A 23572-nucleotide genomic window follows, 5' to 3' on the forward strand; every position below is an offset into this window, starting at 1 on the left:
CTCTCTCTCTCTCTCTCTCTCTCTCTCTCTCTCTCTCTCTCTCTCTCTCTCTCAAACTCCTTCAACGCCAACTCGTCATCAATTCTGCCCTGGTTCCCCACCGGCTGACTGTTAAGGCATACGTCCTGTCTGACGCACATAACGTCCTTACGTAGAAGGCCCTCGGCCAATAGCAGAGTGTCGTATGAAAAGTATACTTCAGGTGCAGTCTACTTTTTTGTATTGTGTAACTATAGGTCTAGAAAAATAATACCCAGAGAAAAATAAATTAGCTCTTAGTAATAAAGTTACCAAATGGCGTTTAAGTAAATGCTAACATAATACTATTCTTTAAAAAAAAAAACAGCCTATGTTAACCATCATGCTGGTACTTTAACGACGTGTTTTAACGATGTAGCTTCAAATAAACAGCAGAGTTTTGTTATACTAATACTGTGCTCCCCAGAAGTACAACTCAGAGCATCTCGCAATTCCTTTACAAGTCTCTAAGGTGCCTTGACCACTAATGATGATGAATAGAAATACGTCGAAGCAGATTTTTCCCGGGGTTTTTGAAGGCATCTTTTTTTCTCGCGTTATTGTCTAATGTAGCTAGTTGTCCAGCTTTATCTAGATAACTGGTAGGTAGCTGGCTGAAAAAACAAAGCCCTGTTTGTTATTCGGACTTATATGAAGTCACTTAGGACCAAAGCGCGCAGAGAATGAGAAGAGTTACCCTGTTTGTTAACGGGACGTCTAAAAATGGCAAGGTGGGTAAAAAGTGAGACTGTGTGGGAGCCTGGGCCGCAGAATGACTGCCTTCTCCCCACACCGAGCTACAGAAGGTGTATCATAATGGGAAAACTGTCGCTATTCAGGGATATTACGCAGTTATATGGAGTACAAACCGATGTTAGCTGTAGGGACGCTTAATGTAGCCCATTTTCTGGCTTTTATAATAAAGCAGACTTTTATTTTCCACGTCAACTCCTTTCTTTACAGGTTGTAGCCGTTTACGGGACCTTGTCTGATCTGCTGTCAGTGGCGAGCAATAAGCTGGGAATCAAAGCTTCCTGTTTATACAATGGGAAGGGTGGTCTCATAGATGACATCGCCCTAATACGGTAAACCCATTCATTCCGCAGCAGTTGTTCCGTGGTGGGTTTATTCTCAGATTGTTGCCCTAAACGTGTTTATATGTGTGTCTGTCATCAGGGATGATGACGTACTGTATGTGTCAGAGGGAGACCCATTTATTGGTGAGCACAGACTCTTCCTGTATATGCTGCCAGTCAGTGTGGACATGTGTGAAACATCTGTTTTTGTCATTGGTAGACCCACAGAGTGAAGTCAGGGTCACATCTGATCAGCACGGAGCACACACCGACTGGCTGACCCTGAATATCGGTGGTCGCCTCTTTACCACCACAAGGTGCCTGTGGTTTAAATCATCAATTAGTTGAATGCATTACTAGATGTCACAATACGCAGTGCCTCTTAAAAGTATTTGTACAGTAAATTTGTTGAAAGAAAGTAGTGCAGGGACGATTAGTCTTGACGAGTCAACAGACTCCAAGAAAGGCCATTTGCTGAAAAAAAAAACCCCAACATATTCAGATCAGTAATTAAGCCCAAACTGTACAAAATATGTATACATTTTGAATTTAATATGAAATGCTTATGTCTGTGAATATGTGGCATAGTTTTAGCTTCGCCCTGTTCAAGTTCACTGAAATGCTATTTTTGTTGCATTTTGCTAGGCAAAAAACAAATTTAATCATTTAATGTAATGTTGTATAAAAAAAAGGCTAAATGAAAAACCTATAGACTGTGCCAATTTGTTTTCCGACTAATCAATTAATCATTAGAATAGTTGTTTCGTAAAATAAACTTTAGTCGCAGCCCTAAAAGAAGGCCATCAGAAGTCATGTTTGCAGTTTGCTTCATCATTGTAAATATGCAGAGAGGCGGGTGAAATCGTAATATTTTGCTACGAAAATAACAAAAGATTATTGGATATGAATCATTTTTGTGAAGCACTGCACTGTATGCCAGTTTTGCTTTTGTCTTAACTCTCTCTGACTTGTGTTCAGGAGTACTTTGGTCAGCAAAGAGCCGGAGAGCATGCTCGCTCACATGTTCCGTGAAAAAGGTACCGCTTCATATCCCCACCAGAAATTGTAATTCTGAGGCGAGTCTTTTGTAAGTAAGGGGTATTATTCTCTGCAGATGTGTGGGGAAACAAACAGGACAAGTATGGGGCGTACCTGATCGACCGCAGCCCTGAATACTTTGAACCAATTCTGAACTATTTGAGACACGGTCAGCTCATTGTCAATGAAGGAATAAATATACGAGGTGAGCTTTTTTGATTTTCCTCCACTAGTTAGTCATTTTGTTGCCTACCACACACAGTCCAGTGCCATGACGAGCCATACGTGTTTTCCAGGAGTCTTGGAGGAGGCTCGGTTCTTTGGAATTGAACAACTGGCTGAGCAGCTGGAAGTTGTAATCAAGGTATTGTGAAATGCACATTTGAATAACGTAATCACCCCCCTTTAATTTATTTATTTTTCCCCCTCCACTTACCAGTTTTTACCATTTAAACAGAACTCACAGCCACCCGAGGATCACTCTCCCATTTCCCGAAAGGAGTTTGTTCGTTTTCTCCTGGCCACCTCCACCAAGTCGGAGCTCCGCTGTCAGGTGACGCTAACAGAAGAAGTTTCGTCTCTCGTTCGCTATCCGAAAAGAACATTTAGCCAACGTCGCTCTTGTTGTTTGTAGGGTCTTAACTTCAGTGGTGCCGATCTGTCCCGACTTGATCTGCGCTACATCAACTTCAAGATGGCTAACCTCAGCCGCTGCAATCTGACGCACGCTAATCTGTGCTGCTCCAATCTGGAGCGGGCCGACCTCTCTGGAGCCAACATGGATGCAAGTGTTCTTTTTTTTTTTCTTCCATAACTTTTTACAGTTGATTTTGACAAAATATGTGCTTTTAACTTTGTTTTGTTTTTGTTTTTTTTTAAAGGGCGCTAATCTGCAAGGAGTTAAGATGCTCTGCTGCAACGCCGAGGGAGCTTCTTTAAAAGGGTGCAACTTTGAAGACCCGTCTGGATTGAAGGCCAATCTTGAAGGCAAGCTCTCCGCAGATGTTCACCGAAAGACTCAAATACATTCGTCCACGTCCGTCATCTCATTTTGACTCCTTTTGATTTCACGGCCAGGTGCGAATCTGAAAGGAGTTGACATGGAAGGAAGCCAGATGACCGGCGTCAACCTGCGTGTGGCCACCCTGAAAAACGCAAAGCTGAAGAACTGCAACCTGCGGGGGGCCACTTTAGCGGGGACGGATTTGGAGGTAGAGTGAAGGATTATCTGTTAAAAGCAGCCACAGGAGCTGAGTCAGAGGGCAAGCTTTGAGATGACCTTTTTTTTTTTTTTTTAAAAAGGTCGAGAATAATTGAGTCAGATAAAAATATAACTCATCTACAGGCCACCTTTTACACGCTGCACACAGTATGGGGGGCGGAAGAAGGCTTTATCATTGATAATGAAGAAACAACTGCAATCCAGGCTAAAAAACAACATCATTGTGAGACAGAACAACCTTTAACATCTCTTATTAAGGATTTTAAAATGCTTCCAAAATACAAGTTAAAATATTGAAATCCAGGAAAGTACTTTACAAATAATACAGTGAAACAGTATTAGAGAAAAAGTGAGTTTATGTGCGTTCAGGTTTGCACAGTATTGAATACAAATCGCCACAACGATAATGAAAGTTTCCTCCACAAACAACATTTCACACAAACTCCATTCATCCAGACCAAGTATAAATATATGGGCAAAAATTACAACATGTAGTATGAAATTGTGAAGGATGCAGTTGATTTTTCTGTGTCTGGTGTTATGACCGTGTGTGTGTCACTCTAGATTTTAGAAGTAGAAACACAAGCTAAATATTAATTTTTTTATTTAAAGTTGTCAGGATAGCAGTATATAAGGTACAGAAACATCGACATTTTTTGCCAGCTCAGATTTGCCTTCATCAAATCAGATGTGCGTCAAGAGATAATGTACTTAGAAGGAAGAATCTGGAAATGTTTTTAAGCTCATCCCTAGTTTTACCTGTTAGCACAGACATTTTTTCATAAGAAGAAAACAAATGGGTATCATGAGCAACAAATTATAGCAAACAGCAGCAGAAATAAAAGTGACACCAGAATAGATCCCTGCAGGACCTCACATCTTATAGTAACAAATGTGGCCTAACAAATTCTTGTTAATTGACAACATAATTATAAAGTCATTTGTAAGTTCTTTCAGAAAAGCCAAGCAAGTTTATGAGGTAAAATACTGTGAACAACTGCTGTCAAAAGCTTGAGATTAATCTAGAAAAAGAAATCCTGAAGAATCGTCATCACAACCTGATGCTTTCCTGATTTGATCAGCCGACACAAGCGCATCAGCTTCTACGATATTTTATCTGTTTTGGGTTAATGCAAGACAGGGAGAAGCTTCTGAAAAGTAGGAAGGTTAAAAAGCCATAAAAAATAACTAATGCAGCCTTATTATGAGCATTAAAACTCTCTCCAATATAGACCTTCACACGGTAACATTGGAGATTAATTGCTCTTTCCATAGAGACGTGATTTACATCTGTAGCTATGTGTAGGTTAATATTAGTTTAATTAGTTTATGGCAGTTGATGTGTAATATTTGACTTTTTAATTATCTGCTGATGCTCTGTTATATAAATTGGGAATGTGTTTTTTTGCTTTGTTTTACATTTAGCCAGACGAAAAAATAGCATATTTTTTCTAGTCTTGGTTTTATGGTTGAATAACGTTTGAATAGTGTTTTGATTGAGCTTCTTCAGCCATGTGAACTTGTTCCCTGGCCTAAGAGGTAACACGGAGAAGGAAGTAACACCTGTTAGATTGTGTCCTGATCTGCTCGGTATTTTAACACCTCGCATCTCCTTTGTGTTTCGCTCTTTCTCGATGCAGAACTGCGACTTGTCTGGCTGCGATCTGCAGGAAGCCAACCTGAGGGGCTCCAACGTGAAGGGGGCCATTTTTGAGGAGATGCTGACCCCTCTGCACATGTCGCAGAGCGTCAGATAACTCGCCCGCAGAACCGATTTTTCTCTCTCTCTCTCCACGTCCTTTCTCTCCCCGTGTGTCATACTGCACATTCCTCCTCGTCCAATCTGGCTTTACCTGTCCTCCGCCGCGGGTAAACGGCATGCGCGACTCCCTGGCGTTCTGACAATATTAGACTAGCTTTAAATACCTTGCACTATGAGAAGTTCCCAGGGTTGACGGCGTGCGTTTCCTCAACATCCTGCTGCATTTATCACCAAAACTTAAGTCGTCTTCCTGGCGTCGTGTGCGGACGCAGTCCAGTGATTCTGCTTGCTGTTACGTGTGTCATTTTACTTATCTCGTTTCACTGGACGTGTTACTAGGAGTTCGAGTCAGAATACATGTGAGCAGAAAAAAAAAGCTGAGCTTCACCGAATGCTGCTGTAGCAACAACAGAAGGGGTTGCTACACCAATTACTGTGTCCGTGCGCAAAGGGTCTCTCCTTGAAATATTAAACTTTACGTTGCTGGATTCTCAAGCCAAAGCCATACAGCGCAGCAGGCTTTAGTCTAAGAGGCTGAAACCGCTGTTAGTGCGCCGCAAAACTATGCTACAGCTTGAATATGCAATGCGCCGTGTAGAGCTGTAACGTTTCTCATTGTTGGTGTTTGTTTGTTTTAGTGCTCCGTGAATCTACCTCCTCTACCGTTTCTGTGTGTAAGCCTCCCAAAGTTTTGCATGCTTGTGAGCGTCGCATGGCTTGTCGAATCGTCGACGTGTGTTTGGATTGTAGTGCTCCGTCTCCTCCATTTAATCCTACCACCTAATCATGCTTTGAACCTATTTTGCACATGTCCATGTTACCTTGTTACACGGTGTAACCTTCTCGCCAAACGTCTCGGTGCTTTACCTTCGTATAATAATGACGTAAACGTAGAACAAATCCAGTGCTTCCAAAGCTTCGCGGGGGGCAGCTGGGATGTCGTGCTCTTTGCTTCGTGAGACTCCTCGCCTCGCTTCCAGGTGGTCCGGTGTCCGTTATGCACGTATGAAGACCCCCCACCTTCACCTCCTTTGTTTGTGGGAAAACTGGTGAAGTTTCTCCGGCTGCAGCTCCGAGCTGCTCTGATGCAATACTACAAGCGTTCACACGGCCAGACCGTAGGTACCCCAGCCTCTCAGAATGAATAATGAAGGCAATCATGTTGTGTATTTATACTTGAGAGGTCAAGTCAGTGGAAGAGCTGTGGTTATTTATTTTTAATACATCTCATCGAATGCAACGCAGGCCAGATTTGGGTGTTGGATTGTAGTTATCTCCTTTCGTTGCACTCAGCCATGGGAATATTTCCATGAACGACTGTTAGAAATAAACTGCTATAAAGAAGAAAATGTGCTTGTTTTCTGTTATTGGGTCATGTGGTTTTAGTCATTGACGTGCATTCATAAGTAATTGTAAGAAGGATCTAGGAACCCTTAATTCAATTATAAAAAAAAAACTTTATTAATCCCAAAGGGAAATGAAATTTTGCTGTAACTTATCCAAGAATTGTGGGTAAATTCTGATAGCTGTGAGCAGGAAGAATCTCCTGTAGCAGTCTGCATTACAGCGGCCCTGAACAAGCCTCTGCATTTGACTGAAGTATTCATACCCTTTGAATTTTGTTTTTCACATTAGAACTGTAAACTTCACTTGTTTTTGTTTCCTTCCAACTTCTACAAGTAAAAATAAAACAGCTAACACGTCCCTTATTCTGATACCTCTAAATAAAGTCTAGCACAACCAGACACACGATTAGCAAATATCAGCACAGAGTTTATAAGTGGTTTGAACATTGTTGTGACTGAACTCATAAAACATTCTGAAAGATTGCTGCTTTACAGTATAAAGTATTCACACTCCCCAAAGTCTTTCCCATTCTGTCTTAGAGACCAGCACACAATTACCATTTATCAGCAAAGAAGTAGCTAAGTTTGCATCTCTTATGGTAAAATCTGTTAGTAGGATGACTACTGGATGTACACACCACAAATCTGGTCACTACGGACAAGTGTCCAAAAGAAAACGAATGGATTATCATCGTATTGCCCAAGTCATGTAGGCGGGAACATGAGGAAGTTGAGGAAGAAGGTCAAATTGACCCTGAAGTACTGACCCAGAGGCGCTCAAATCCACAACACACTTCTTGAATATTTACTGTAGGCAGTTTTATCAAATTGAGGCTTAAAAAAAAATTATTTAATAAAAATTCAATAGAGTTTGCTGCTACAACACAACAAAATGAAAAATGGAAAGAGCTTCCCGTTTGTGGAACACTTTGCGACTCGCTATTTTTATTGCAAATAAATAAATAAATGAAACACGTTTTGTAATTGTTGAACATCTCTGCGGGTTGCCAGTGATGCCTGGTGTTGCTTAATTCCAATTTGCAGCCTCCCTGTAGTGAAGTGATGGCAGCAACAAAGCAGAAGATCCTTATATAAAGCCCAGTGTGCTGCAGCATTCTCTCAACAGGGACTGTTGGAGGAGCTCCTCGATTTCTAGACAAAAGGTAACGTCCCTACAGCGGCGAGAGGTGTGACCAAATAGGGAAAAGGTACAAAGAAAAGATTGTGTAGAGTACGAAAGTGTTATTATTTCTCTCTGTGTCAGAATGGCTGTCGGAACGCTGACTCTGTGGCTCCTCCTGGTGGGGACGGTGCTGTCGCTGGGCAGCGGTCAGCACTGGTCATTCGGGCTGAGCCCAGGCGGAAAGAGGGAACTGGATGGCTTCCCAAACACGCTGGACAGCGTAAGCACCTGAGCACTTATCCTAAACTTGGACTTTTAGTCATTTCTGCCGATGTTCTCCTTGTATTTTCTCTCCTGTAACAGATTTATGAAGGTTTTGCTCACATGGCTGCGCCTTGCACCGTTCTGGGCTGTGCAGAGGAGTCACTGCCTGCCAAAATCTACAGAATGAAAGGACTTCTCGTGAGATGTGGACTCCTGTGTTCTTGTGTTTTTCACAATTAGGTCACATCTGAGCTCTGTTAGTAATGTTTTTCTCTTCTTTCAGGGGAGCGTGTCTGAGAGGGAACACGGACAACAACCATTCGAAAAATGATGTCTGGTGTGTTTTTATGTGTTTAACTCAAACATCATTAGTTGCTGCATAGTGGTGGCATCAGGTTCACAACTTATGAATAAAAGTTGCTCAATCTTTCTGCTTCACTCTTACTGTCTTGGGGATTTTGGTTTTTGCAACAACAACAAAATAGGAAGAAAAACAAAGATATTAGCAAAAAAGCAAAACACCTTTCATTTTCATTTTCCTTTTCCTTTCACCATTGCTTACACTCTTTGAAGCGTGGTCCTCAGTAATGAAAAACAAGATTCTTCTTCACTCAGGCTGCAAAAGTTCATAGCATAGCAGATGGCAGACATATGTTTTGAAATGAATCGGGATCCAAATTCACCCGGGCTTTCTCGTCGTTTGATTTGGATTTGAAAAAAAAATTCCGAGAAGTTCCTCCTCCTGAAAAGTAAGCTTTGCTATTAAACTGAGATGCAGAGAAATAACCATTCAAACTTTGTACCAGAATATCAGGACTTGTTTTTCCCTCTCAGTACACATCGGTCAGAAGAACCAGCATCATTGGCACACAGTGCTTCCCAAAAATGTACTGGGAAGTATATTTCCATAAGTTTCCGTACATAGAAAGAAATAAAAATGTTATATCGGACAACCATTTTTATTTTTGTGGGACTCTGTGTAATAGCTGCACGTCTTGGATCACTTCGGGGTTGATCTGCAACATTTCCAGTTTTTTGAAACTTGCAAATAAGTTTTGCCACAGTGTGATGTGTGTGACGCCCATTCCACATTTTCTGTTAAAGTTTCGTGCAACCCTGCGACTGCCCCCCGATCCAGCCATCAGTATAATTTCAATTATTTGCTCGTTTGTCAAACGCATCTTCTCGGGTATCTGAAATACAAACGAAATATAAATTTTACATTCTCCTATGTATAGAAACTTATGGTCCACCCTGTATTTACACTCCTTGAACATTTCCAAGATGTGATGACCGCAAATTTGATTGTTTTTGACTAGAATTTTATTTGACTACTCAACACAAAACGACTTTATTGTAGCCATGGCTGCATGTGTAGGTGAACCGCTTCCTCAAATCTTTTGCAACCTTTTGACAGGTTTTCTTCTAGTTTTGCCCTGTGTTTAGCTCCATACATATTCCCACCCTGTCCCTGCTGAAGAGAAGCGTCAGGGGACACCATGTAGATGTTTCACTGTGTGGGTGACGTGTTTGTTCAAGCATACATATCACTGTTTGAAATTCCCTTCATAGCCCCCTACACGGCTATAACAACTGCCAACATTGTGCGATGCATGACTATTAGATGTCCAGTTGGTAGATCAATCCTCCTGAGCTGTAGATCTCTGCAGTTTCTCCAGGGTTACTGGCTGCTTCTCTGATTAATGCTCTTCTTGCTTAGCATGTCAGTTTAGCTAGACAGGAAATTCTTGATAAACTTGCAGAGCTCTGTCAGATGTTTAGCACGCAGGATTTTGTTTTATGGCCCGACTTTGCTTTAAACCTCCCCATGATGTACACCTGACCCGTCTGCTGTGTTCCTTGGCCTTCATGAAGCTGCTTGTTCCTCTAATGTTCTCCAATAAATCTCTCAGCCCTTCACAGGACATCTGCACTTACACTGGGATAAAATTACCCACATTTAAACTCCAGCTACCAATTAGATAACTTCAGAAAGCTGTAATTGTTTTTATTTAAGGGCATTAGAGTAAAGAGGTCCAAATAGAAAATAATTTTGGAATTTTATTTGCAAATGATGCATTAATAATTTGTGTTGGGCATGTTCTAAGTTTACTACATGAGAAAACACCAGGAAATTCAAGAGATGTGAAAAGTTTTGCAAAATGCTGTAATTAGTCCTGTTTGATTCGTTAAGGTCCATCATCTTCCTCGGTCATTTAGAACAGTAGTACGTATTTTTGTTTGTTTTGTGCAATCTTTGCTAAATAAATAAATAAAAAGATATCCAAAGTGTGCATGATGCAGTGCACAATGCACAGGAGGTCATCAAGAAGAATTGTGAACATTTGTGAAATTATCCTTTATTTTGAAATTCGGCCCATTCAAAGAAATAACTGCTCGTAATGCTGCATTTTCTACCACCAGAGGGCACTAGAAATAAACAGAAAACTTTTTATTGAATCGTATAATCCTTCATTGTGACAACGGGCCTTGTTTCATTCAGTATGCAGCAGCATTTTGTCGAATCGTGTTGATCTTCGTTACCTCTGCTCCAAATTTGAGACGGCATGATATTACACCAGTGGCGTTTTTTTTGTTTTTGTTTGTTTTTTTTCATGTATTTATTGTGTTTATTGCTAAAGATAAAATGGACTGAATGCCAATTTATTAGAATGCTGCCTGCTTTTGTTAAATCACATACTATCCCCTGTAGATTATTACGCTGTTTTATTAAGACTGGATAATCAACACGGCAATTATCTGAGGCAGGCGACATGTGTGTGTTTGCCAACAGGGTATGAAATTTAAACAAACCAAGCCGGAGATCGAAGTTTATTCATCATGGCGCTTTCACTGTGGAATAACAGCCGGTAATATCCTGCTGACAAGCAAATGGGCTGAGCACAGCCTTATCTTCAACGCAAAGTGTGTGTGTGTGTGTGTTTTTGTTTTTGTCAAATTAGTTCAATCCATCTGTCACTCAGGCATTACTTAGCAAACACACATGGCAACAAAAAAAAATGTTTCATTTGGTCTCATATAGCAAATGAGACTAAACCAACTTAACACAGACTCAACACCAAATTGCTGTGGTGGTTATGCTTTATTAGCGTTCAGTATGTGAGAAACAGCAGCAGGATGTAAATGATTTACATAAGATCAACACCATCATGGACAATGGTTCTGTGCCAATCCACTTTTCTGTTTTTAATCAGAGGCATTCAGCGATCGTCGCCCTGCGGTTAATCTGAAATATTAAATCGTTCAGAGGAAAGTAATGCGCAACGATCAGGGATGAGGACACACACCCACACACACTCTGCTGAGCACAGGCTCCCACTGCTGCGAAGTCCAATAATTACTTCTAATTTGTCTCACTCAGACCAGTCAGACGTATTTAACTAATCAGAGAAAACACTGACCAGAGTTTCAGCACATAGACATGCTTGTTTCTTTTCAACATGGCAGACTTTTACAATAATAAAATGAGTTTAAAAATTAACCGTAAAATCAGTGGAGCAATTTACACGGTTTCACACCGAGAGTATTTTGATCAAATTACAACCAGTTTTAAAATGGTGATTAGTGCAATGATGGTACATCTTTGTATTAAGTTAAAAATGAGACAAAAGACCATTAGACTTTGATTATGGGATAAAACATTATTGAAATATAAGCTGAGTTTTTATATCTACTAACTAGGTTGAATGTAAACCTTTTCCCTGATGACCAGAGCTAGAACCTCACTCAGGGTTAAGAAGCTAAGTTAGCTACTTAGCTAAGTTAGCTAAGTTAGCTAAGTAGAGTTGACTTTAGCAAACGTGTTGAAGAACAAGCTAACCCTGGATAGAAACTCTTAATTTTTGCTCCAAATCTGAAACTTGGTCAATTACTAATCTAGGTTGGTTCTTTAAGTTTCTATAGATTCCTAATACAACCCATACATGCGGAACAACATTTCTGCCAAAAAAGATCAAGTAAAAGCCTAGCAGGAAGTCATAACTATGTGTTTTAGTCATAATTAAAATAGTGAAATAGCTACTGTTATCTTTTGAACACAATGTAGAACAAATCAGATCAAACGTTTCAAAGAAGCGACACAATCAGTTACCTGTGATAAAAATTTGTGTTTACAGACATTTACAATATAATTTATTTGATTAAAATTTTAACATTTTATTTGCAAGCGAACGAAAAAAAAAAAACAAAGCCTGCAAACTTCCAAAGACAGTCTTGCGTTAGCATTGCTATCGCTAAACTAGCGAAAGATTCATGTGTTGATGATTATTGTTTCTTTTCTTTTCCCATGCATTATGACAGTTCTTAATTTGTAATAAATTGTTATATTTACTCGTAATGCAGCTCATATAAACGTATCAGCTTCACCATTCTCTGCAGAACACGGCGAATAAGAATAATGTTGACTGAACCAACATCTTCAGTTAAATTCTGATCAAAATATTAGGAATTGCTTTGCAAGTAATGTTTGCATGATTAAAATATTTATAACTGATATAGAAAATATGCCCAAAGATTTTATGATGTACATTTGTGTAAATGAATCTGCATTGTCTGACATCCCCCCCCCAATATATAAAAAAAAAAAAATTCCCTTCTCACCCACCGCGGGTGGTTCTTATCCTCTGAGCTCGGGTCCTCTACCAGAGGCCTGGGAGCTTGAGGGTTCTGCGCAGTATCTTGGCTGTGCCAAGGACTGCACATTTCTGGACTGAGATGTCTGATGTTGTTCCTGGGATCTGTTGTAGCCATTGGTCCAGTTTGGGGGTGACTGCCCCGAGGGCCCCGAGGACCACAGGCACCACTGTGGTCTTCACCTTCCAGGCCCTCTCCAGTTCCTCCCTGAGGCCCTGGTATTTCTCTAGTTTCTCGTGCTCCTTTTTCCTGATGTTGCAGTCGCTTGGTATTGCTACATCTACCACAACGGCTTTCCTCTGTTGTTTATCCACTACGACAATGTCTGGTTGGTTCGCCATTACCATTTTTATTTTGGTGGGCGAAATGGGCGAGATATATATATATATATATATATATATATATATATATATATATATATATATATATATATTTCTGCAGATTTGTAGATTTTGTTTAAAATCTAAATATACAAAAGGGACTGTATTGCCCCAGGCCTGGTTGTTGTGATATCACACTTAAAGTAATAAAACAATAAAAGCAACAAACTGAAGTGAACTGACTGTGTCTGATCTTCAGAAAAGGGGAAGCACCTGACATGAGGCGGGACTGCTGTTCGGGAGAAAGATTTTATTAACTTGTTTAACTGACTCATAAATGAGCAAAGATAAATAAAAAAACAAACAAAAATTAACATCCTGAATGTTTTGCTTGCTAGAACCAACAATGATTAGGAACATTACATTTTTCAAATTTAATGTCCCTTTGCTAATAATGAGATAGAACATGAAAATACTTCTTTTTTTTGTTTTTCATTAGAAAAGCAGGCGAATTGAAATGCTTAAAACAACAGCTTGCGCACATCTCCAGCCAACTAGTTCATGTTGTTCCTGCGATCTGGTGAGATTGCTTATATGAGAATCTCTCACTAAATTAAAAGGGAGCCAAGATGCTAATCTTTCTGGATCTGCTCCACCAACGAGGAGAGTCTGGCCCGGTGGACTCGTTAGGGGCCCGTCTCCAGCTGAGTTTCATTTCACAGCGCAGTAAAATGCTTCGGGCCTGGTTACAGTGGTAAAAAACAAAAAGAAAAAGAAAAAGAAGAAGAAGAAGAAAAAAAGCACAAGACGACAAAAGTCAAGCTCCACTCATTGACGAGTGCCACTGAAGCGTGACGGCACCTCCGGTATCTTGAGTGCTTTGCTCGTCACTAAACAAGAACGGAGACAGGTGAGAGGCCTGAACAGAGGAGGCTGGAGTCTGACTGCAGAAGGTCAGTCCAGGTCAAGGCAGCGGAAGCGTACAGTTAATTGTGCTGACAAGGACCTACAAGAGCTCTCCTACAGGCTGAACTGCCTTTGGAAAACAACTTGAGGTTGTGCCTTTTATTACGCACACTCCACAAATCATAAAAATGAAGCCCTGTGTGGTAAGCTAAAACTTCCCTTTTTGTTCCGTCTCAGTTGTTTTTCTCTGCTCCGGCGCCAGTCTCCCATGAACCGAAAATATGGTTCACGGGAGACTTCCTTTAACCAACATTTATCATCATTTCCAATGAATCTCCTTTACATCTCCGTTCCAAACCCCGAACATCTATAGCACTGAAAGGGACGACTGGTGTTTCCAACTCTACATGCGTGTCTGAAAGGTTCGTCACCACAGATGTCCCCCTGAATAATGCAAACTCAAACAGCACACTTAGCTTGACCTCAGACACGTCTTGAAATATTCATTTTGTGAAAAGATGATTTATATCTTTTGCGCACATGGATCTGCATTAGGCTGTAACGCAGCAATATTAATCAGCTGCTAACAGGATAGTAGATAAATAATAAGAAGAAGAAGAATTACTTTATTCATCCCAGCAGGGAAATTATTTCGCAGTTACAGCAAGAATTCTTTTATACACAGATTAACACACACACGACGGGAGCTGCGTCTGCAGGCAGCCAGCTGAGCCGGCGCCATTTTTGAAGGAGGACATGCGGCAAAGGTCGTCAGGACCGGGAGTCGAACCCGCGACGTCCGCGGGTCTAAGGCCGCTAATACACCAGCTTCATGTTCTCATTCAGTTAATCAGTGACGATTCAAACCTTGCCCCACATGCAGGTGTTCTTCCTTTGTTTATGAAAGACTAAATCCTGCTATCAAACTTTAATTTGATCAGAAACAGCTGCACCCCCTTTATTCAGGTGACAAAGGTTAGTGGTTTGTCTGAGTCATGTGTCTAGATGGTACGGTCAAATTCCTCTTTTTAAATTTTCAATCAGTTTCTTAAAATAACATGTTAACTGCACTTTTCCATTTCCTATTTTATAGGAATAATTGGCTTTTGTACAAATGTACAAACTGCAACGTTAGCTGTACAAATGGATCGGCTGTTGAAAGTGTTTAATAAAATGTATAAATCTATTAAAAAGATTCACTTAGATAATAAAGTAGAATTGATATTTTGCAGTTTCCTGTTGTAGACCAACATGAAGTAGATCAGAATTGTGGCAAGAAAAAGAGACATTGTTTTTATTTATTTTTTTAAACGACTTATAAATGGAGATCTGAAAGTGTGCCAAGCATTTGCATTCGTTGCCTTTACTTTGACAGAGCCTATAAAACCCAATTCGCCTTCAGAAGAGACCTTTTTACTTTAGTAAACACAACTGCTAGTGTAAATCTGGCTGTTTTGCGAAGCCCTCGAACATTCGTGAACAAACAGCATCATGAAGGAACACAGCGGACAGGTCAGGGATAAGATTGTGAAGAAGTTTTATGGTCAGGCTGGTTTATAAAACAATATTTCAAACTTTGGACTGAGCTTTACTCCATCATCCAAAAATGAACAGAGTATGACGCAGCTGCAACCCTACCAAAACATGGCTGAAAATGAGGCCATGTAAAGTCGCATGGTGACACAAGCCTTGTAAAAAACCACAGCAAACGTGGCAGAATGTGTGCTGGTCAGATGAATCAAAACTGTATCTCTTTGACTAAATGCAAAATACTATGGCTCAGAAAACTAAAATTGCGCATCATTTCCACAGGAAAACATGAGGAAGGGACAGGGAAGTTGGTCAGGGTTGATGGGAATATAAAAGGGGCTGAACACGGGACAGTCCTGAAAGGAAATCTGTTTAAGGTTGAAAAACATTTGAGACTGGGACAGAGGTTTACCTTCCACAACCTTAAACATCGCTACAATAGTAAGGCCAAGATTTAAACATATTTATGTGTTAGAACAGGGGTGGGCACTCCTGGTCCTCGAGGGCCGGTGTCCTGCAACTCTTAGATGTCTCCCTGGTCCAACACACCTGAATCCAACAGCTGAATCTCCTCCTAAGTGCAGTCAAGTTCTCCAGAGTCCTGTTAACGACCTCATTATTTGACTCAGGTGTGTTGAAGTAGAGATGCATCTAAAAGTTGCAGGACACCGGCCCTCGAGGACCAGGAGTGCCCACCCCTGTGTTAGAATGACCCAATCAAAGTGCAAACCTAAATTTGACTGAGAATTTGTAACAAAGCTTACAATTTCTGTTTGCAGGTATTATTCATCCAATTTGACAGAGCTTGACTTCATGTATGCTGGTTCTCATTTCACAATTATGTACTATTTTGTCTTGGTCCAACATGTAAAATCCAAATAAAATACATTGAAGTTTGGGGGTGGGAGGCAGTGGTTGGGAACACTTTTTTGTACATTTAAAACCACAATTTAGATTTTAGGCCCAGATATTTTAAAAATAACTTTTGAGTCTCAAGTATGGGTGCAATAATTGGAAATGTCAGGTTAAAACGTGATGTAATGAAGTTTATTGTTTCAATGTAACATAGCTCTAACCCAAATATTACAACACAGGTTTAATCATTAAAGATAACGTATACGATTTAATGCGATTAAAAATGCACAAAGTGTCTAACAACAGGTCCACCGAGAGACATTTGCTAGGCTACAAAGTGCTCTTTACTTTAGACCACACCATAAACTATAACTCTGTCATGTGATATATATACAGCAGAAGAGACCTGTTCTGACAAAGTCCTTTACTGTCACTTTTATTTTGTTTTATTGCAGCTGATATGCGATTGTACGGCACACTTCATGGCACACACTTTCCCACACATACATAGAGACCGGAGTCCAGAACCCGGCTGACAGCACGAGACGTATGCTGCTCCGGCCGAGGTTATCTGAGAACCACTGTTACAGCACTGGCGGTGATTTTAGATAATGACAAAAGCATTAAGATGGTGCCAATGAATTGACTGAGTGAGCCCCTAAAGCCACATCTAAAGCATTAATATTGTCTCCTTCAGCTGCGTGATAAGTTTCTCGGTTGATAATCATTAACACGTCACAGTTCACAATCCCCTTAATTTCTTCATCGCCGCTATTAACATAAAGCAACTGAATTGAAGGGAACATTTGCTTTGTTTTCCCCAGCACTTACTGGTTGTTGAGCACATTTACAGCAGGATAAAGACAGGAAGAAGTCCTCTGAAAACTCCGGACTTCAGAATAGATGTTAGAACGTTACAGAAAAGACGAGTTTAAAGGCCGTCTATTCATTCGTAGGTCCTTGCAGCATTTGTTGTCCAGCAGTAGTTCAACTGGTCCAACCTTTGAACCGTTTGTTATCTACTTCCTCTTCAGTGGGAACACTCTTTAAATCAAGACAACTGTGCCAGGCCAATGACATGTCAACACTTTGCTTTTCACTGTTGCTTCATAGATTTTCACTTTGCAAATGATGAACTTTCTTCAAAATCAACAAAGAGAAACCCCAAAAAAGTCCAAAGCGATGGGACACTGTTGGTTAGGTAGTCTTCTTCTACTAGATCTTTTCCATTTCATTGGGGAATGTTTTATGAGTTGATAGTGATTGATCCATTGCTGAAGACTGACCCTTTGGTGACCTCTGTGCTAACAGTAGACAGTGGAACGATTTCGTACCTATCCACCGGCCCCCAACAGCGACAGCGCAATACAGTGGACTTAAGCTGCTTCTGGAAGTTGCTATTGAGGAACCCATAGATGATCGGGTTGACGCAAGTGGAGACCATCGCTGTGAGGTGGCAGAAAGAAAAGATGACGTCATGGCCACAAGATGGGATGGCCTCGTGGTTCCAGTCAAACACCGTGTTGAAGATGTTGAGTGGAAGCCAGGAGAGAGCGAAGGCCACAACAATGGAGATCAGCATGGCGTTGATCCTTGTGGAGCCCTTGTTCTTCTTTTGAGTCGCATTCCTGCCGCGCTCCACCATGTCCTTCCTCCTTCTCAGACGCAGGTAGATGTGCAGGTAGCAGACCAAGATGAGGGTGAGAGGAAGCAGGTATTGGAAGACAAGCAGGGAGGTGGTGTATGCGCGGCGCTTTGGAATGGACGGCCACACTTCCATGCAAATGAGGTGGTCGCTGACAGGGATGGGGAGGCTCAGGTTCTGGAAAGGCAAGGTAAGTACACTGTACTTTAGGAAAGGCACAGATATCAGGCAGGCCACGATCCAGGTGACGGCCACTGCCACGTGGGACTGGCTCACCAGTGGTTTCCATCCAGTCGGGTGGACGATGAGCTGGTAGCGCTCCAAGGCAATGAGGACGAGGGAGAAGATGGAGACAGTAACTGAAATGCACTGGATGAAGGGCGTGAGCTTGCACATTGTGTCACCGAGGATCCACTGGTCCATCAGTGTGTAAATTATGGTGACTGGGAGGCATATAATGCACATAAGAATATCAGAACAAGACAGGTTGACAATGAAGATGTTGGTAACGTTTTGCATCTCCTTGTGCCGCATGATGACAAAAACCAAGCAGGCGTTCCCGATGAGCCCCACGGCCATCACTATGCTGTAAGCGATGATGAGGAAAGTGGTCCCGCTCACTGAGAGCGAGCAGTCCTCCGTGGACTCCCATGGTATCTCTCTCCACAAGGCCTGGTTGTGATTGGTGTTGTGCTGCAGCTCCATGATGTTTCTTGGCTCCCGTCAAAAAAAGAAGACTAGATGAATTCACTTTGTCACACCTGCTGTTATAACCTCATGAATTTTATTTTCACATTTCAGTGTTTTGTCATCCATAGTTCCAGGTTCATGTTTGTCTTCTTTTTAGTGGCCTAAAAAAAGAAAAAAATGTTGATTTGAAACAAATTGCATTTGAAAGGGAGTCAGTTTATCAGAGTTTATCTTAGGTCTAAGCAGCAAAATCAATAAACTCAATAGCCTTTTGGGGCCCTAAACATACCCTGAGAACTTACCAAACTTTGCATAAAATTCACCCCCTGTGAAAATTATTATATTTCAATGGAATCAAAGTGGGTGTGGCCAAATGGTTCAACGGCGCCCCTTAGACTCAGACATGTTGTCCTGTTTAATCTAGACACTTGAAATATTAGTGCACAGTTAAGACAAGCAAAATGTCTCCTGGAACCGCTTCCTACAACAAAGTGAAGTCGGACACTCTGGTTTGAAAGGTCCTTTTAAGGGTTTTGGTGATTTTACACACATCAAATTTTGACAAACTCCTTCTAGGGATTTTGAGGCATCGGCTTCAAATTTGGTCAAATACAAGCATTTTGAGAGACGGTCTCAAATATTAGTGAATTTTAACTATTCACACGCAGCTGTGCTCCCTAACTCTGTAAAAACCCGGAGTCCACTGTAATAGTTTATTAGACCTGCACAGTAATTGGAGGACTTAAAATTGCATTGATTGTATTAATTGTGATTAACACTTTTCTTACTCTGCCTTTTCTCCTACATTATAAAGTTCTCACTACAACCCTTGAGCTTTAGCATCTTGGTCACTAAGGTTGTTGTCGACACCGTAACAAGACAAGTTAGTATTACTGCCCAAATACATTACCTACAAACAGTTATTAGATCAAAACCTGATCTATTACGTAGAACCAATATTGCCAATATTTTTGAGTTGAGATTCAAGATATTGTATTTTTAATACGCATCAAAACATACATTCCTAACCTTTATCAGAATTTTACAAAGTGTCAAAAAAGTGCATTAAAGAACATAATGTTGACATAGGTTTTTATGGACTGGAAATTGTTAATTTTGATGCTTCGATTGAATAGATTTTTTAAGAAATCATATTTTTCAGCAACTGACTTGCTAGTCACCATTCAGCAAAACACAGGAAAACCGGTCCTTTAATCCAATGCATTAGTGCATCTCTAAATACAACAATTATTTTATTGTACATGGAGCAGTGTGGGTAAAATAGACAGCATTCAGTGCTATAAACACCTGAAAACTACTTCTAATTTAACAGGTGTTTCTTCTGAAGGTTTGCTAGCAAATCAAAATACGCATAAATTTACTGCATGTTGTAGTAACAATTGATGAATGCAGAACTTTGTAATAACTGTATTGATCAATGTGGTATAATATTTTGGCAGCAGGAGGATTTTTTTAAGCAATAAGCTGGTGTGATTCATTTTGTCTAGATACCAAGGTATCCTGATATTTTCACTCAAGGTTAGCAAAGAGTGACTATCTCACACTGACTCAGCTGCTACCATGCATTTCAGGGACAAATTTCCCTTTGTGCACATCGGCAGTGGATTCACTATTAGAATAATGGGAAATCTGTGATGGACATTAACAATGTATGTATGCAGATATGAGGCTGTTAGGGGAAACACAGATTTTCTCTCTCTCCTCTTGAGTGCAGACTGTAAGAATAACTCATGGAAGATTATCAAGAAAGAAAAACAAAGCAAAAAGAATTAGATTTTGAAGCACTGCTATAATAGCGCGCTGATTTCGATTTCCATCACAATAAAGGGGATAATCATTGCACTTTCGTTGACAATCATTTCCTATTGCTGCGTTCTTTCCCTTTGACGGTGAGAATCTATTTTCTATCTCCCCCATAGATATGTTCCCAGTGACAGCACATATGGTCTTTACAGGCACCCACTGTATAAATTAATGTAGTGGAACACATCGCAGAAATACAGTCCAGTTTCATTAAACCAGGACTAAGAGCATCTGATTATTGTGCACAGATATCCTTATTTGTGTGCACATTTCTAAGAGTGGATGCACAGCCCTAAAATCATTACTGATTAGCTGATACGATCTGCCCATGGCTCCATTCCCCCAGAATATTAGTTTTGCAACACAGCTATGCAAAGAGAATTATATCTGCGGGATTTATCATATTTAACAGATGACTCCTTAACAATGATAAATGTTGACAGGTGGGACATTAATGGCTTGTGGCCGTCTCTGTTATGAGCTGTAATGACCTATTAGGATGTGCTGTTTCATTTGTGGTGATTAGCCTGAGTGTTCCTCATCAAAGAAGCACAACCACAAAACAAGTTCAAGTACCATTTAAAATCCTTTCCTCAAGAATCCCAAAAACAATAATAAAAATAATAATAATAATAATAAAAAATCTTGAACTTAACCCGGCCAGATTTCTGCTTGTTTGTGCGGCTTGTACTTGGACAGTGCAGCCTTGATGCTGATTATTTATAGCAGAATTTGTTCATTTAAAGTGATGCAGTGCTGTGTGTTGTGTCTGCTGCCAGAGACAAGCGAGGGAATTTACAAAAGCAATCACTGTGAAGCTTAAAAGAGATTGCACCCTTAACGACACAAAGGATTTGCAATTTTAACAAAGGAATGAAACCTGATAGGGGGTGGGGGGGGACCTTAATACATAGATACATTTAGTTTGATGTATTTTTAACAGATTTTTTAGAATACGTCAAGAAATGCAATAAATAAATAAATAAAAACACCTCAGAAATACATGAAAAGCTGGGCAGAGAGGAAAGTGTTGCATGTGTGACCTACCCGCTGTCCTGGATCCGCGGTCCGTCTGCAACAGTGTGGCGTCTGCTCGCTCCGAGGCGGACCTTTTAAAGCTCCGGGGGCAGGCAGGTAGGAGACACTCCTGAGCCGGGGAGGAGACGCAACACTTAGAGACCTGATGAACGGTCACTGACTGGGAGCCACTTGCACTTTTAGCGAGCTTTGTGGATAACAATGTGACCAGAAGGGAAAACATAAAAAAGAATATGTTTTTTATTCTTCGGGGGAAAAAAGGAGTCCTAAAGCTTTGCGGTGGTATATTAGAAACAGATTAAAAGCTCTTCTAAACCGGTATTAAAAGGCTCAGTTACCATATTCGTATAGGAAATAATGTTATTCTTACCGCAGTCGTCTTGTCCTGTGGGACTCTGCTGTGCTCCAGGTGAGTTGTGTCGGTGCAGCAGAAGGTGGTGTGCGTCCTGCCAGGATCCCGGACAGGAGCTGAGGCTTCTCTTAAAGCGCCCTCATCGTGCCTCAGACTCTGGCGGGGATGTAGCTGACTGACTGACTGGGAACATCTTACATAATAACTTCTGCGAGGCTCGCACGCGCGCGCCAACGCGTGAACACCAAGCTGGTCGAGCTGAGTGAAGCTGACACCCCACCCACCTCAAAAAATTCAGCAAATAGTCTGAGTGGTTAGTGCTCCGTTAGTGCAGGTTTGTGCCGTTAAAATTTTCGTTTGTGCAGCTTTCGTTTTCGAGATATTAAAAATTATATTTTAGGTCATCCAGAGTTCACCATCCCCCCATGTTGCTCCAAAACAAACCAAACTGGGCTACTTCGTTAGTGCTCCGTTTGTGCAGGTTTGTGCCGTTAAAATTTTCGTTTGTGCAGCTTTCGTTTTCGAGATATTAAAAGTTATAATTTTGGCCGATGACGTCACCATCCCCCCATGTTGCGCCAAAACGAACCAAACTAGGCTACTTCGTTAGTGCTTCGTTAGTGCAGGTTTGTGCCGTTAAAACGGACGTTTGTGCAGCTTTGGTTTCTGAAATATTAAAAGTTATAATTTTGGCCGATGACGTCACCATCCCCCCATGTTGCTCCGAAACACACCAAACTAGGCTACTTCGTTAGTGCTTCGTTTGTGCAGGTTTGTGCCGTTAAAATTTTCGTTTGTGCAGCTTTCGTTTTCGAGATATTAAAAGTTATAATTTTGGCCGATGACGTCACCATCCCCCCATGTTGCGCCAAAACAAAACAAACTGGGCTACTTCGTTAGTGCTCCGTTAGTGCAGGTTTGTGCAGTTAAAACGGACGTTTGTGCAGCTTTGGTTTCTGAAATATTAAAAGTTATAATTTTGGCCGATGACGTCACCATCCCCCCATGTTGCGCCAAAACAAACCAAACTGGGCTACTTCGTTAGTGCTCCGTTAGTGCAGGTTTGTGCCGTAAGCTATCCATGCATACATCCTCTCTGCTTTGCATCGAGTCAACATTTTATATGAAACCTGAACATTAATTTACTTACCTTGTTCAAAAATCAAAATCAGGGTTGGAAAAATTCCAAAGATGACTCTTTCAAAACGATTTCTTTCAAACTGCTAGAATAATTTCAACGAGAGGCTGAAATTACACTTGCTCTTCCGCAAAAACAACACTCGCTACAGTGTGGGTGGAGCCAATCACAGTTGACGTTGTGTGAGAACTTTGTCAAAGTTGGCAAAACATTTTACGTGCTTTTAAAAATCCTTGAAGATCACGCATATACATTTAATGTCAGCAATTGGATGAAATGAAACTCGTTGCATTTAAAATATATTTACTAAATATTAAGTACATTACTTGGATGAACTTTGTTGAACCAATGACCCTGCCATGCACTTCCGGTTTAACTCTGCAAAAACTTTATTTGCTCAAGAAACTAGCATGTTAGCTATGGATTTTTTGTTGTTGTCGTTTTTTACCCTTTTGCTGCATAATCAGCAGAAAGTAAGTCAACAATGTGAATATAATTGTTGAAACCACCTCCGAAACCAAAGCACAGTTGAACAGTCGTACAAATACACACATTACGTTACGGTCACGGCCGCATGTCCTGTCTTGACAGGATTCATTTATTGTGGAGAAAGTTATATTGGTGAGAAAACATTACTATCTAAAAACATTTCTTGAAATGAGACAAATTTCTTCTTGTTCGAAATCTTTATTGAAGTTCAAAACAAAAGAAGGTACACATTGTACAACAGCTGAAAATCTGCAGAATTTAACTTACACAATAACATACGAAA

General features: G+C 40.7%; 3 protein-coding genes across 5 annotated transcripts; 2 read left to right on the forward strand and 1 right to left on the reverse strand.

The window, feature by feature from the left end:
- The first annotated feature begins 547 nt into the window (after positions 1-547).
- Positions 548-6465, forward strand: kctd9 (potassium channel tetramerization domain containing 9). Of its 2 annotated transcripts, none has more exons than XM_023344225.1 (12): positions 548-749; positions 982-1103; positions 1195-1238; positions 1315-1411; positions 2073-2131; positions 2209-2337; positions 2429-2496; positions 2572-2685; positions 2767-2916; positions 3014-3119; positions 3210-3343; positions 4995-6465. In XM_023344225.1, exons 1-12 carry the CDS (start codon positions 702-704, stop codon positions 5109-5111), a joined length of 1188 nt encoding a protein of 395 aa, XP_023199993.1. In that variant the 5' UTR covers positions 548-701; the 3' UTR covers positions 5112-6465. The 2 variants fall into 2 exon arrangements, with proteins under 2 accessions (XP_023199993.1, XP_005811816.1); XM_005811759.2 differs by having other exon boundaries at positions 549-749; positions 2590-2685.
- A 955-nt stretch (positions 6466-7420) lies between these two features.
- gnrh1 (gonadotropin releasing hormone 1) lies at positions 7421-8287 on the forward strand. The gene is made up of 4 exons (XM_005811760.3): positions 7421-7625; positions 7727-7865; positions 7949-8047; positions 8133-8287. Exons 2-4 carry the CDS (start codon positions 7728-7730, stop codon positions 8178-8180), a joined length of 285 nt encoding a protein of 94 aa, XP_005811817.1. The 5' UTR covers positions 7421-7625; position 7727; the 3' UTR covers positions 8181-8287.
- Positions 8288-16289: 8002 nt separating this feature from the next.
- On the reverse strand, positions 16290-21869 carry LOC102232394 (neuropeptide Y receptor type 1-like). Of its 2 annotated transcripts, none has more exons than XM_005811761.2 (3): positions 21681-21869; positions 21320-21419; positions 16290-18609 (listed from the first exon to the last, which is right to left on the reverse strand). In XM_005811761.2, exon 3 carries the CDS (start codon positions 18461-18463, stop codon positions 17360-17362), a length of 1104 nt encoding a protein of 367 aa, XP_005811818.1. In that variant the 5' UTR covers positions 18464-18609; positions 21320-21419; positions 21681-21869; the 3' UTR covers positions 16290-17359. The 2 variants fall into 2 exon arrangements, with proteins under 2 accessions (XP_005811818.1, XP_023198941.1); XM_023343173.1 differs by having other exon boundaries at positions 21320-21497.
- Positions 21870-23572: the final 1703 nt, after the last annotated feature.

The sequence above is a fragment of the Xiphophorus maculatus genome, chromosome 12 (genome assembly GCF_002775205.1).
Source record: "Xiphophorus maculatus strain JP 163 A chromosome 12, X_maculatus-5.0-male, whole genome shotgun sequence".
Lineage (NCBI taxonomy): Eukaryota > Metazoa > Chordata > Actinopteri > Cyprinodontiformes > Poeciliidae > Xiphophorus > Xiphophorus maculatus.